At 39.8% G+C, this 14,205-nt stretch overlaps 1 protein-coding gene across 1 annotated transcript; it reads left to right on the top strand.

The window, feature by feature from the left end:
* Window positions 1–11,841: 11,841 nt before the first annotated feature.
* On the top strand, window positions 11,842–13,437 carry LOC126791593 (pentatricopeptide repeat-containing protein At4g36680, mitochondrial). The gene is given in 2 exon segments (XM_050518074.1): window positions 11,842–12,630; window positions 12,633–13,437. Coding segments are annotated over 2 exon segments (1,335 nt in total). The 5' UTR covers window positions 11,842–11,874; the 3' UTR covers window positions 13,212–13,437.
* Window positions 13,438–14,205: the final 768 nt, after the last annotated feature.

Below are 14,205 nucleotides of genomic sequence, written 5' to 3'. Positions count from 1 at the left end.
CTCCGAGCTCTCATCGAGCTTTGAACAATCCAAATCCACAGAATCATCAATAGAAATGTCAAAATTCCTCATCAACGATATCCTATACTCCGCGTTCCACAGTGTATACCTAAATTCAATATTCCAATTCAATCAAATTTTGTTCTTGAAATAATCGAAATTCGGAAATGAATGAATATCGGAATGTGAATTACCCGGTGATGATGGAAGAGGCGAGGAGGCGATCGAGCGGAGCTCTGCTGTAATAACCCTAAATTTCAAACAACATTTGAGTGGATTTGAATTCTTTAAAATTGTGGAATTTAATTAGAATTGATGTGTTTGGTTACGACGATAGGAAACGAGTAACGGATATGTTATCGGAACGTTTAATTCGAAAAACATTACGTTTCCGAACGTTTATATCGACTTTTAATCCGTTGCTCGATTTCGAAAACTTCCTTCACGAAAGTTGTAGAGCTCGTCGATACGAGTGCGTGGACATGTGACGCGTCCTAATCGGACGACGTACGTGAAAGTTGTTAACGACGGAAGTTAGTTTCCGATTTTGGGAGGGGGTATAAAAGGGAATGTTATCAATTAGGGTTCCCATAAGTGGAAACCCCTTCATCCCTCTCTCTCACCCACCCCGCCGCACGCTCTCTCTCTCTCTCCCTCGGATCTCTCTCTTCTCTCTCTTTCTCCTTCTTTCCCGAGCATCCTTCTCTCTTCTCTTCCCTTTCTCTCTCGGTTCTCTCTTCTCTTCCCTCTCCCTCTCGACCCGAGTTCCTCCCTTTCCTCTTCTCTCTCCCTCTCTCGAGGTCCCCTCTCTTCATCTCAAACCCGAGTTCCTTCGTCGACGAGCTCGGGCGAGCACGCCACCGCCCACCTCACCCTCGCACTCGCGCCAAAGGGATGAGCCGCTAGCCTCCACTGCTGCTCGATCTCCTCCACCTTCATCGTCGATTCAAGAGCTCTACCGTGAGATTCAAGGTAAGGATTGATGATATTGATGTTGTGTGTGGATTTTGGATGATTTTGGGATGGTTGTGTGGAGATCGGAGGGGGTTGGAGGAGGTTTAGAGGAGATTGGGTACCGCCGCCTAAAGGCGGCGCGTGGGATGGTGTAGGGTAGCGTAGGAGGGAATTGAAGCCGTGGGAAGGTAGAGGAGGAGGATGGGGAGAGTTTGGAGGCGACGGTGGCATCACACGCGCCTTGGTTGGCGTCGGCGCGTGGGCCCCACGCGCGGCCGGCCGGAGGTGGCGCGTGTGCCACACGCGCCGCCGGGTGAGGCGGTGTAGTAAGTTTTGACAGAAGGGTATTTTTGTAATTTACTGTGTACGGTAAAAGTAAATGTAATTTTTATTTACTGCGGTAAATGTAATTAAATTTTACCTTCGGTAAATGTAATTATAAATTACTTTCGGTAAATGTAAAAAGTAATTTGTAAAAGGTAATTAGTAAATTTTATTTACTGAGATTGTATTTACCTTTAAACAGAAATACGTATATAATATTTATACGTACAGAAATACGTATTAATATTTATACGTACAGAAATATGTATTATTATTTATACGTACAGAAATACGTATTTAATATTTATACGTACAGAAATACGTATATAATATTTATACGTACAGAAATACGTATTAATAATTATACGTACAGAAATACGTACTAATATATATAGACGTACAGAAATACGTATTAATATTTATACGTACAGGAATACGTATTAATATTTATACGTACAGAAATACGTATAAATCGTATATTTGTACAGTAACCGTGAATAGTGAACCGTGAACAGTAACTTCGTATAAACCAAAATTGCTGAACAGTAACCGTATATTACTGTTTTGGCATTTAAAGGTTTACGAAACGATTCTAAATGCTGGTTTTTATCTTTTTAAGGTGATCGCTAAATCGAGGAAAGGGAGTATTATCGGAAATTGAGGATTTACGCTCAAGTCAATAAGGTGAGTAAAATCTCACTAATTTACGAATCTACCCTCGCGGTGATTCAACATTTTTGCAAGTGTGTTTATTAAATGAATTACAACATGTATATAATTTAGTGAACTACATATATACAGTATAAATGGTAATAAGTACATATATATATAGTTCATTAAATTACTTACTGTTATTAATTCATTGAAAATAGTCATTTCGGTGACAGAAAAATTGTGCATGTGTATGTGATTTCAATGGTACGATATGATGTGAGATTATCGTACGTAATTTTTCAGGTGTTTATGAAATATGACATGTATAGGATATAGTGGACTATGTATATGCGGTATAAATGGTAAATAAATACGAATATATATAGTTTGCTATATAATATACTGTTATGATTTTTATTATGGATATATTGTGAAAGTTTTAAAACGTACAATATGATGAGTGATTATTGTACATGATTTTATCACGGAAAATGTGAAATATTGTGATTTGTCTTCGGACGTGATGTGTGGTACAATATGATGTGAGATTATTGTACATATGATTTTATCACGGAAAATGTGAAATATTGTGATTTGTCTTCGGACGTGATTTGTGGTACAATATGATGTGAGATTATTGTACATGTGAGGCAAGTCGGAACCTAGCCTTTGGCCGGGCGAAAGTTACGATACAGTTAGAGCTCTAGTCTGTCTGCCATAGTACTGCATGAGGTAACGGGTGGTTATCTGATCATGGGTACTCAGCTTGTTTTGGATGTTGGGTGGAGGGTGGTTACCCAACATCAGCGGTATACTAAGTGAGGGGTAACAGATGTGTACCAGCGCTCATTAGTTACCATTTTGTGAAAGTATTAGAGTAACCAGATGGGTTGCTCGTTTTCTCATGATTTTCATTATACTGTGTTGATGTGGAGTTGTGTCTTTTATGAGACGAGAGTTATTTTCATATTTTACTCATACGAGCTGTAAAGCTTACCGGGTTTGTGTTGCAATCCCGGTGCACCAATTTCAATGGTGTAGGGGATACTTCCGCAGGTGCTGAGTAGTAGTGATTGAGTGACGACTCCGAAGACTCGAAGTCGATCGCATCCAGTCGTGGTGAGGTTCCAGCGTGGATTTTGTGTGAGAGTTGGTGTGATTTTATTTGTGAGGTTGTTGTGAGGATTATACAATTCCATTTGTTATATGTTGAATTATCATTTGGGTTTGTAATAATCGGCTTGACTGAGTTATATTTTAAACTCAGATGTGAACCGCTGCGACATTAAAATGATTTCGATTTCATTGAGATTATTTTTGTGTTTAACGATTTTAAGATTTTGAGTTTTGAAGCTCGAAATTTTGGGGTCGTTACAGTTGGTATCAGAGCCTAAGTGCGTATTTGGCGATTATCAATACCATCCAGGAGCGATGATCCGACTGCAGGCGGGCTCCCATCACATGCTCCTCGGTATTGATATGTCGTCGGGTACGCGAGAGTGTTAGGAGCCTCACCTTATGGTTTGGTCCTGTAGAGAGTATTGTGACGATACTCCGATGATTTACCTTCTTCTGAAATTTCATGATTGATATTAGTTGGATCTATTTTGTCGAATTCGAGACTTCACATGTATGATTGAGTGTTAATTGTTGAATGGTGATGAATTTGGAAAAAAAAAATGGTCGTGGACAGGGTCGAGGACGGACGATAGGTCGAGGCCGAATTAGGGCTGCAGGCCGAGTCCGCAATATGGAGAACCTTTATGAGGAGGCTGCTCCACAGGAAAGACAAGTTGATCTTGTTGCAATCGTTGGAGACGATAGTCGTGTGTTGAGGTTGATCAAGGACATGAGTGAGCTGTTAGTGCTGTCATTTCATGACGCTTGGATCATATGGTAGTGGACCATTGGATCGAGAGTATTGGGACTTACTTGGTAATGATTGAGTACTCTGAGTTAGAGAAGACGATGATAGCCACATTCACTTATTGATAGTTGGCAGTGGAGGGGTTAGGATTGATTCCTACGCCTATGGGAAACTCTTTATGTGTCACTTCACTTTTGGAGTGTTCCTCGAATTGGAGACAATGAAAGGCTTATCCTATTGTGATTGGAAGTAGAGAGTTCTCTGCTTATTTGATAGTGATTCCGGACCACACTATGATGTGATCTGAGGAATCAATTGGTTGAGGCCGCAGTACGCGGTGATGATGTGATCTGAGGAATCGATTGGTTGAGGCCGCAGTACACAGTGATTGATTGTTTTGACATGGTGGGTTCTTTCGTAGACCCAGGAAACCAGAGTGTCGTATCTCTGACTCGAGTCGGATAATGCCATGAGAGCTTGAGTCATAGCATATGTTGAGTATGTGGATCTGAAGTAACTATCACAGATCGTTGTGATGTCTGAGTAAAGTGAGACGTTCCGGAGACACTGTGTTCTAGCACCTATAACGAAGACGCCGTATGGATGGGACAAATGAATTCCAAGACTAAATGACTGGTGCAATCAGTTTAGAGAGGCTACAATACTCTCTGAGTTGGACAAGCGATCCAGATACTGGAATGCTAACAGGTTTAAATATATAGTTTCCTATCAGGGCAGAGAACTGTCAAGGAGACTCGATGGAGAACGTTGACCCTATGTTGAGGGAAGTTCAGTGTTTAAATGTTGAGGACTAGATTTTAGTTATGCAACTAATCTAGAGATGTGTAGACCATAGGTTGGAGGTGGTTAACGAAAATTTTCGTGACTAGCATCTCTAACGCTGTTGGTAACAGAGTGGTAGGGCGTATGATACGTCCATAAAGTGGTAATACAATTATTGAATTGAGATTCACTTTTTGTCGACGTGACATTCCAAACTTGTTTTGGTTCGGCTATAGACAATTGATGTTACACATTGTTCTTGGCTGAGCAAGAAATATAAGGTGATGGAGAAATCTCAATGTGGTGATATGAATTAATTATTTGCTAGATGAGCATTTAAATAAGAACGCTGATCTTTCAGGATTAAATTATTTTGGTGTTGGGGATTGGAACTTCACAATGCCACAGGTCCAAATGAGACGCAATGGCGGTGAAGTGACTCTATTGAAGGTAAGGTATGAAATGACCTTAGCTTAGTGGTGTTTTAATGAATTTTTCGTGACAAGCACCTTCCAACCGGTAAAGAAATGGTTGAGAATCAGATTTTCTTTTCAAGTACAAGTGGCGTTAATGTTGGAGACTTAGAGGTTCTTTTCCTCTATGCATCAGATTGTTTATTGTTGGATAAGGAGAAGTTGACTGAAGTGTTCAACAAGGGATAAATTTTACAATAAAGAGTACCCAATTATATTACTGCTTGCAGAGAAATTATTTTGGCCGAATGCGTTGGCCAGGAGAGTTCTTAAGGAAAGTAAAGAAACAACTGTTTAGAGTGGTGGTATAGCGATCATTTTGGATTAGTTTTGAGGGGATGGTGTACCTAATATCGGGTTCTGTTGAAGTAATTTCTAAATTTATTAGTACTGCAACGGTGGGAGGAACCAATATCTTAGATGATGCACGGGGGCATTTGTGTGGACCATATGTCTTGCATTTGAGGCATGTATGAACCAGGGGGTAAAGTATGTCTCAGTTGTGGTCGTGTTGGATTTCGCGCTGTAAAGTTCGCCTGATTTTCATGTTCCACCGATGTGAGATAATCACCTTCTTGTCTGAACCCCAAATTGTGGCATACCACTCATGGAAGCAACAAGTTGTAATTAATTTTCGACGGTAAGTTTGGTGAGTATGATGGGATGCGTGATGTGTCGCTCTTGTGGTGGCGGTAGAGGTTCTCTACTGCCTTGTGCATATATTAGTCGATTCTCTGGTGAAACTTTTGGAGAGTAATTCTTAATCCAAGGTGGTGTGCTGTGGTGGTTGTGAACTCGATGAGCTAAGATTTCCTTATCGTGTTGCCGATACAAATATGGTACTTGAGTGGGTATCATGCACGACAACTTTTTATGGTTATAATAAGATGATCATGAAAGGGGATTATTTTGTTGATTGGAAGGAATGGTAGGTTCGTTATTCTAACGATGATTTGTGGTGAAGTCATGAAGGTATTGTCTTGATAAAGCACGTTTATTTGAAAACCACTATGTGTGATGTAAGTAGTAGGCATGTGTTAATCATTGATTTGACTCATGTTAGATGTTGAGAGTTTTGACCATGCTTAGTGGTATGAGCTAACTCATGACGTGAGGATAGTCTGTCAAATCGCAAGAGAGTGGTGAACTAGACAAAAGAGGGCGTAGACGCCTCCATGTTGAAAAACATCATTATGTTTCGGGAGGATGATTATATTTTGAGTAGCTCACATGCGACTATTATTGTTAGGAGATGTGACAGATTGTCTGATGGGGGAAGTTTGAGGTAACGGAAGATAGGTTGAGAGTTTGTATGCTGGATTTTAAGGTAGATGTGAAATCATTTGAGATTGATTGAGTTCGCCTACAACGACAGTTACCATTCCAGCATCGGCATGGTACCCTATGAGGCACTTAAGGTAGACCATGTCGATCACCTATCTGTTGGGCCAAAGTTGGGTGTAGTGAGATTTGACAAGAAAGAAAAGTTGGCAGAGGTATGTTGGGCCTTTTGAGATACTTGAGAAAGTGGGCGAACTAGCATATCGACTAGCCTTGCCTACTAGCATGTCGGGCGTTCACAACGTCTTCCACATTTCCATGCTGAGGAAGTATGTACCAGATGAGTCACATGTGATCGATCATAGCACCATTGAAGTGAAGGAAAATGCCACTTTTGTTGTCGAGCCAGTTCGTATCCTGGATAGATCCACTAAGAAGCTACGGAGGAGAGAAGTTGGGCTAGTCAAGGTGTTGTGGAGTCACCATGATGAGGGTGATGCATCTTGGGAGCTAGAGTCAGACATGATGACTAGATATCCACAGTTGTTTGTTGAGTGAGCTTGAATTTCGGGGCGAAATTCCTTTAAGGGGGGTAGATTGTAATAACCCTAAATTTCAAACAACATTTGAGTGGATTTGAATTCTTTAAAATTGTGGAATTTAATTAGAATTGATGTGTTTGGTTACGACGATAGGAAACGAGTAACGGATATGTTATCGGAACGTTTAATTCGAAAAACATTACGTTTCCGAACGTTTATATCGACTTTTAATCCGTTGCTCGATTTCGAAAACTTCCTTCACGAAAGTTGTAGAGCTCGTCGATACGAGTGCGTGGACATGTGACGCGTCCTAATCGGACGACGTACGTGAAAGTTGTTAACGACGGAAGTTAGTTTCCGATTTTGGGAGGGGGTATAAAAGGGAATGTTATCAATTAGGGTTCCCATAAGTGGAAACCCCTTCATCCCTCTCTCTCACCCACCCCGCCGCACGCTCTCTCTCTCTCTCCCTCGGATCTCTCTCTTCTCTCTCTTTCTCCTTCTTTCCCGAGCATCCTTCTCTCTTCTCTTCCCTTTCTCTCTCGGTTCTCTCTTCTCTTCCCTCTCCCTCTCGACCCGAGTTCCTCCCTTTCCTCTTCTCTCTCCCTCTCTCGAGGTCCCCTCTCTTCATCTCAAACCCGAGTTCCTTCGTCGACGAGCTCGGGCGAGCACGCCACCGCCCACCTCACCCTCGCACTCGCGCCAAAGGGATGAGCCGCTAGCCTCCACTGCTGCTCGATCTCCTCCACCTTCATCGTCGATTCAAGAGCTCTACCGTGAGATTCAAGGTAAGGATTGATGATATTGATGTTGTGTGTGGATTTTGGATGATTTTGGGATGGTTGTGTGGAGATCGGAGGGGGTTGGAGGAGGTTTAGAGGAGATTGGGTACCGCCGCCTAAAGGCGGCGCGTGGGATGGTGTAGGGTAGCGTAGGAGGGAATTGAAGCCGTGGGAAGGTAGAGGAGGAGGATGGGGAGAGTTTGGAGGCGACGGTGGCATCACACGCGCCTTGGTTGGCGTCGGCGCGTGGGCCCCACGCGCGGCCGGCCGGAGGTGGCGCGTGTGCCACACGCGCCGCCGGGTGAGGCGGTGTAGTAAGTTTTGACAGAAGGGTATTTTTGTAATTTACTGTGTACGGTAAAAGTAAATGTAATTTTTATTTACTGCGGTAAATGTAATTAAATTTTACCTTCGGTAAATGTAATTATAAATTACTTTCGGTAAATGTAAAAAGTAATTTGTAAAAGGTAATTAGTAAATTTTATTTACTGAGATTGTATTTACCTTTAAACAGAAATACGTATATAATATTTATACGTACAGAAATACGTATTAATATTTATACGTACAGAAATATGTATTATTATTTATACGTACAGAAATACGTATTTAATATTTATACGTACAGAAATACGTATATAATATTTATACGTACAGAAATACGTATTAATAATTATACGTACTAATATATATAGACGTACAGAAATATGTATTAATATTTATACGTACAGGAATACGTATTAATATTTATACGTACAGAAATACGTATAAATCGTATATTTGTACAGTAACCGTGAATAGTGAACCGTGAACAGTAACTTCGTATAAACCAAAATTGCTGAACAGTAACCGTATATTACTGTTTTGGCATTTAAAGGTTTACGAAACGATTCTAAATGCTGGTTTTTATCTTTTTAAGGTGATCGCTAAATCGAGGAAAGGGAGTATTATCGGAAATTGAGGATTTACGCTCAAGTCAATAAGGTGAGTAAAATCTCACTAATTTACGAATCTACCCTCGCGGTGATTCAACATTTTTGCAAGTGTGTTTATTAAATGAATTACAACATGTATATAATTTAGTGAACTACATATATACAGTATAAATGGTAATAAGTACATATATATATAGTTCATTAAATTACTTACTGTTATTAATTCATTGAAAATAGTCATTTCGGTGACAGAAAAATTGTGCATGTGTATGTGATTTCAATGGTACGATATGATGTGAGATTATCGTACGTAATTTTTCAGGTGTTTATGAAATATGACATGTATAGGATATAGTGGACTATGTATATGCGGTATAAATGGTAAATAAATACGAATATATATAGTTTGCTATATAATATACTGTTATGATTTTTATTATGGATATATTGTGAAAGTTTTAAAACGTACAATATGATGAGTGATTATTGTACATGATTTTATCACGGAAAATGTGAAATATTGTGATTTGTCTTCGGACGTGATGTGTGGTACAATATGATGTGAGATTATTGTACATATGATTTTATCACGGAAAATGTGAAATATTGTGATTTGTCTTCGGACGTGATTTGTGGTACAATATGATGTGAGATTATTGTACATGTGAGGCAAGTCGGAACCTAGCCTTTGGCCGGGCGAAAGTTACGATACAGTTAGAGCTCTAGTCTGTCTGCCATAGTACTGCATGAGGTAACGGGTGGTTATCTGATCATGGGTACTCAGCTTGTTTTGGATGTTGGGTGGCGGGTGGTTACCCAACATCAGCGGTATACTAAGTGAGGGGTAACAGATGTGTACCAGCGCTCATTAGTTACCATTTTGTGAAAGTATTAGAGTAACCAGATGGGTTGCTCGTTTTCTCATGATTTTCATTATACTGTGTTGATGTGGAGTTGTGTCTTTTATGAGACGAGAGTTATTTTCATATTTTACTCATACGAGCTGTAAAGCTTACCGGGTTTGTGTTGCAATCCCGGTGCACCAATTTCAATGGTGTAGGGGATACTTCCGCAGGTGCTGAGTAGTAGTGATTGAGTGACGACTCCGAAGACTCGAAGTCGATCGCATCCAGTCGTGGTGAGGTTCCAGCGTGGATTTTGTGTGAGAGTTGGTGTGATTTTATTTGTGAGGTTGTTGTGAGGATTATACAATTCCATTTGTTATATGTTGAATTATCATTTGGGTTTGTAATAATCGGCTTGACTGAGTTATATTTTAAACTCAGATGTGAACCGCTGCGACATTAAAATGATTTCGATTTCATTGAGATTATTTTTGTGTTTAACGATTTTAAGATTTTGAGTTTTGAAGCTCGAAATTTTGGGGTCGTTACATCTGCAAACCCTAACGGATCAGTAATCTCTGCCGAAAGATCTTATCAGATCCAATTCTTCCCTCTAGCCACCGAGAAGATTCGAACAAGATTCAAAATTTAGACTCTAACCACTCGATCACGTAACGTCTGGAAAGCAGCAGTTACATTCTTACATACTGTTGAATGATTATTTGTTAGGTCTGTTAATCATTAAGTCTTACTAATTAGAAATGAAATAAATTGATTATTGCTCTGCTTCCCAAGAATCCATGACTAATTTCTCCAATCTCACAGCCAGTATGTCCAGCTGATTAACAAGTTGTAATATAGAGAAATGAATCTAATGGTCTCATTCTCATACAGATACATGAATGAGTCTATTCTATGTACCACGGACACGTGCTCATGGTACCGTATTGCGTGTCCGATATGAACACGGACACGCTCAGACACGCGAACTGACTTTGGACACGGCCCGGACATGCACCAACTCATAATAAAAGTGAAAGTGCTTTTGGTGAGAATCGAACATTGGTCATCCAAGACACTCAACAACTCCTCAATCATTCCAACAGATTCAGTTTTTGTTATATTTATACACACTTTAATATATATATATATATATATATAAGGAGAGAAACTCGTAATAAAAATAAAAATGTTTGTAGTGAGATTCAAACCTTAGTTATCCAAGGTACTTATCAAGTCCTTAGCCATTCTAACAAGTTATGTTTTCATCATTTTAATGCACACTTTGACATATATATACATCGAAAATTCTAAATACTTTCAAATTTATAAAATAATTTTTTTTTTAAAAAAATTATATATATATTAAAAATAATATTTAATTAACGTGTCCACCACGTGTCTGTGTCAAAAAAAATTTATATATGCCGTGTTTATATATCGAATCGTGTCTAATACGGATACTCGTGTCCGTGTCCGTGCTACTTAGAGTCTATTTCTTTAGTTTACTAACGTAATTACTTGACTCTCTTAATTGAACATGTGTTAAAAAGCCACTACTTGCGTTTCATTTGGAGAAAATTGCACTCTTATCGCACTCTAGCTGTTAAGATTGCAAATAATGAAAAGAATACCTTAAAACTTAAGACTGAAGCAAATATATAATTAATGTGAATGTTAGGACTTTTCTTGTTTGCCTTCACTTCTGGAATGAATTATGGTAGTACTTAAGTAATAATCTTGAAGTAAAGAGCTTATGCAAAACACATGTTTATGGTCACTGAGCTTGACGCTATGGTCTTAAGCATATGTGAACTAATTTCATCATCTTTTAATTTTCCCCGTTTTACTTTTGGGGCACATTTTAGTCCCTTCCTTCAGTATTTTTTTAGGGTTTTGTTTCACTTTGGGGCACGTATTAGTCCCTTCCTCTAGTGTTTTTTCTTTCTTTTGTTTCATTAATAAAGTAAGAAGGAAATTTCAATGGTTAAATTTTTAGACTACAAAAAAAGTCTATAATTTATTAATTTTTACAAAATTGAACATAATGTATAAATGATTAATTTAGACACAAAATTTAAAACAAAACCACCCAAAAGATTTTTGGAAAATAGAGAAGAAATTTGAAGTTTTTGCAGAATGAGTTAAAGCCAAGAAGACCAAGAAGATCAGTAACACCAGAGATGGGAACATCGCCATTGTAAAGAACTAGAGATCTTCAAACCGTACATGAGACCTGGTAGGCATGAACTCAGTGAAATTAACGGTATAAAAAAAGTAAGTAATTGTTTTACTATTACCCAAGCAGTAAATAAAAATATTAATGAAAAAGAAGTTGACCTACAACAACAAGAAGATAGAAGTAAAACCCTTAAATTTCCCAGTAAACTCCCCTAAACCCTTCCTCCCCAATCCCGCAAACCCCTCCCGAAAAATGTCCACCTCCATCCCAATCCGCCACCTCCGGCGCCTCTCCACCACCACCACCTCCACCGCCCACTCCTCCATCTCCATTTCCAAAGCCAAGTCCAAGCTCCGCTCCGAACACGACCCCGACAAAGCCCTCGAAATCTACTCCTCCGTAGACCTCGCCGTCCGCCGCCTCGCCAAGTCCCACCGCTTCTCCGACATCGAATCCTTCATCGAGTCCCACAGAAACGACCCGTGAATCACGCAGGAGCCTTACTTGTCTACCTTAATCCGATCCTACGGCCGAGCTGGCATGTTCGACCACGCGCTCAAAACCTATGACCAAATGGACAACCTAGCTACTCCCCGAACTTCAGTTTCCTTCAACTCTTTACTTACAGCCTGTAATCTTTCAAAACAGTTCGACAGAGTTCCTCAGCTGTTCGACGAAATTCCAACGAAGTACAGTGTTGTCTCCCCTGACGAGGTGTCGTATGGGATTCTGATCAAGGCTTACTGTGAGGCTGGGAAGCCGGAGAAGGCGATCGAGATGGTGAGGATGATGGAGGAGAAGGGCATTGAGGTGACAGCTGTGGCGTTTACCACTGTGTTCAATGCTTTGTATAAGAAGGGGAGTAGAGATGAGGCTGAGAAGCTGTGGGATGAGATGGTGGGCAAGGGCTGCAAGGTTGATGCGGCGGCGTACAATGTGAAGATAATGTATGCTCATGTTGATGAGAGTGCCGAAGGTGTGAATGGTTTGCTTGATGAGATGGTTGCTGGCTTGCTGCTGGATTGAAGCCGGATGCTTTTAGTTATAATTATTTGATGAGTTGTTATTGCAGGGATGGGAGGATGGAGGAAGCTGAGAAGGTTTATAGGGGGTTGGATGGGTATAAGCTTAATCCTAATGCGGCGACTTTTAGGATTTTGGTGTTTAATCTCTGTAAGAATGAGTTGTTTGAGAGGGCGTATAGGGTGTTAAAGAAGAGTGTGGAGGTGCATAAGATCCCGGATTTTAGTACTTTGAAGTTGTTGGCTGAGGGGTTGATGAAGAAGAATATGAGGAAGGAGGTGAAGGGGTTGATTAGGACAGTAAAGAGGTTTCCTCCTAATGTGATGAATGCCTGGAAGAAATTGGAGGAGGGTCTTGGTTTGGTGCCTGAAGAACTCGATGCTTCTTGTGTTCCTCATGATGATGATGATGAAGAGAAACGAGGAACTGTAAATAGAAAGCAGTGGACGAAGCCCAATGGTAAGAAGAGGTTTCCTCGTAAAGCCAGGAATGACCGGAAGAAATTGGATACTGTTACTTCTTCAGTCCCTCATACTCATAGTAGTGCTAAAGAAGCTACAGGATGAATATGGATGGAATTCGATTTGGTTTGTCTAAAAGTGAATATGCGATTGCTTCATCGGTTGTCAGTCTTCACTCAGACTGAGCTGATCTGATCTGATTGAATTGTTAGCAATGCCGGTGGCGATGAAACAAGTTGGAAGCTATTTGGAAATAAAAGCTTCAAGTTTTGGTTTAGTATGCTAGTTTACTTATGTCTGTCTCTTTACTTGTTTGACTATGTGCACTAGTAGAACATTGCCTGGCTAATCTAACTGATCTTACGCAGTTGAGTAATATGTTTTGTTCTTGCTGTCCTTTTCAGGTGATTGTCTGAATAGTAGATTACAATCATTACATAATGGGGTTCATGAAACTGTTGTCTTCTCGGGTTCATCTTACCATATATTACCAATTCAGTGGTTTTCTTGGAGAAAGTAGGCATTCGATAATAGATATACTAGTAGCAAATTAATATCAAGCATCTATCTTGCAAAATGCAAACCAGTGTTGAAGCTACGTCATCAATTCCATAGACATAATACCTGGGAGGGTTCCCGGATTGTATAAGTCAGAAGAGTCAGAGGAGAAATCGAAACCAAATAATGTTTATAAGATTTAGTTCTCAAAGTTGAAGAAAACAAACCATTGTTTAACAGCTATGAAAAAACTCACACGATAGTAGAAGAATATTGCTTATTGCTTGTAATTGCTTGATGAATTCATACACAGATTAATCATATATATAGCCTAATCTAACACTAATTACTCCGTGATTCACGCCGACACTCCCCCCTCAAGTTGGTGCATACATATCAACCATGCCCAACTTACTAAGTGAATCATAAAAGACCATTTTAGACACTCCTTTTGTGAGCATATCGGCAAGCTGCTCTTTTGTATAAATAAAAGGAAAACTAATGATCTTCGTGTCTAGCTTCTCTTTTATAAAGTGACGATCAACCTCCACATGTTTTGTACGATCATGTTGCACATGATTATGTGAAATATCAATAGCTG

Source organism: Argentina anserina, chromosome 1, assembly GCF_933775445.1.
Source record: "Argentina anserina chromosome 1, drPotAnse1.1, whole genome shotgun sequence".
Lineage (NCBI taxonomy): Eukaryota > Viridiplantae > Streptophyta > Magnoliopsida > Rosales > Rosaceae > Argentina > Argentina anserina.
Note: the sequence above shows the minus strand (reverse complement) of the source record. Positions and strands in the feature narration are given on the sequence as shown.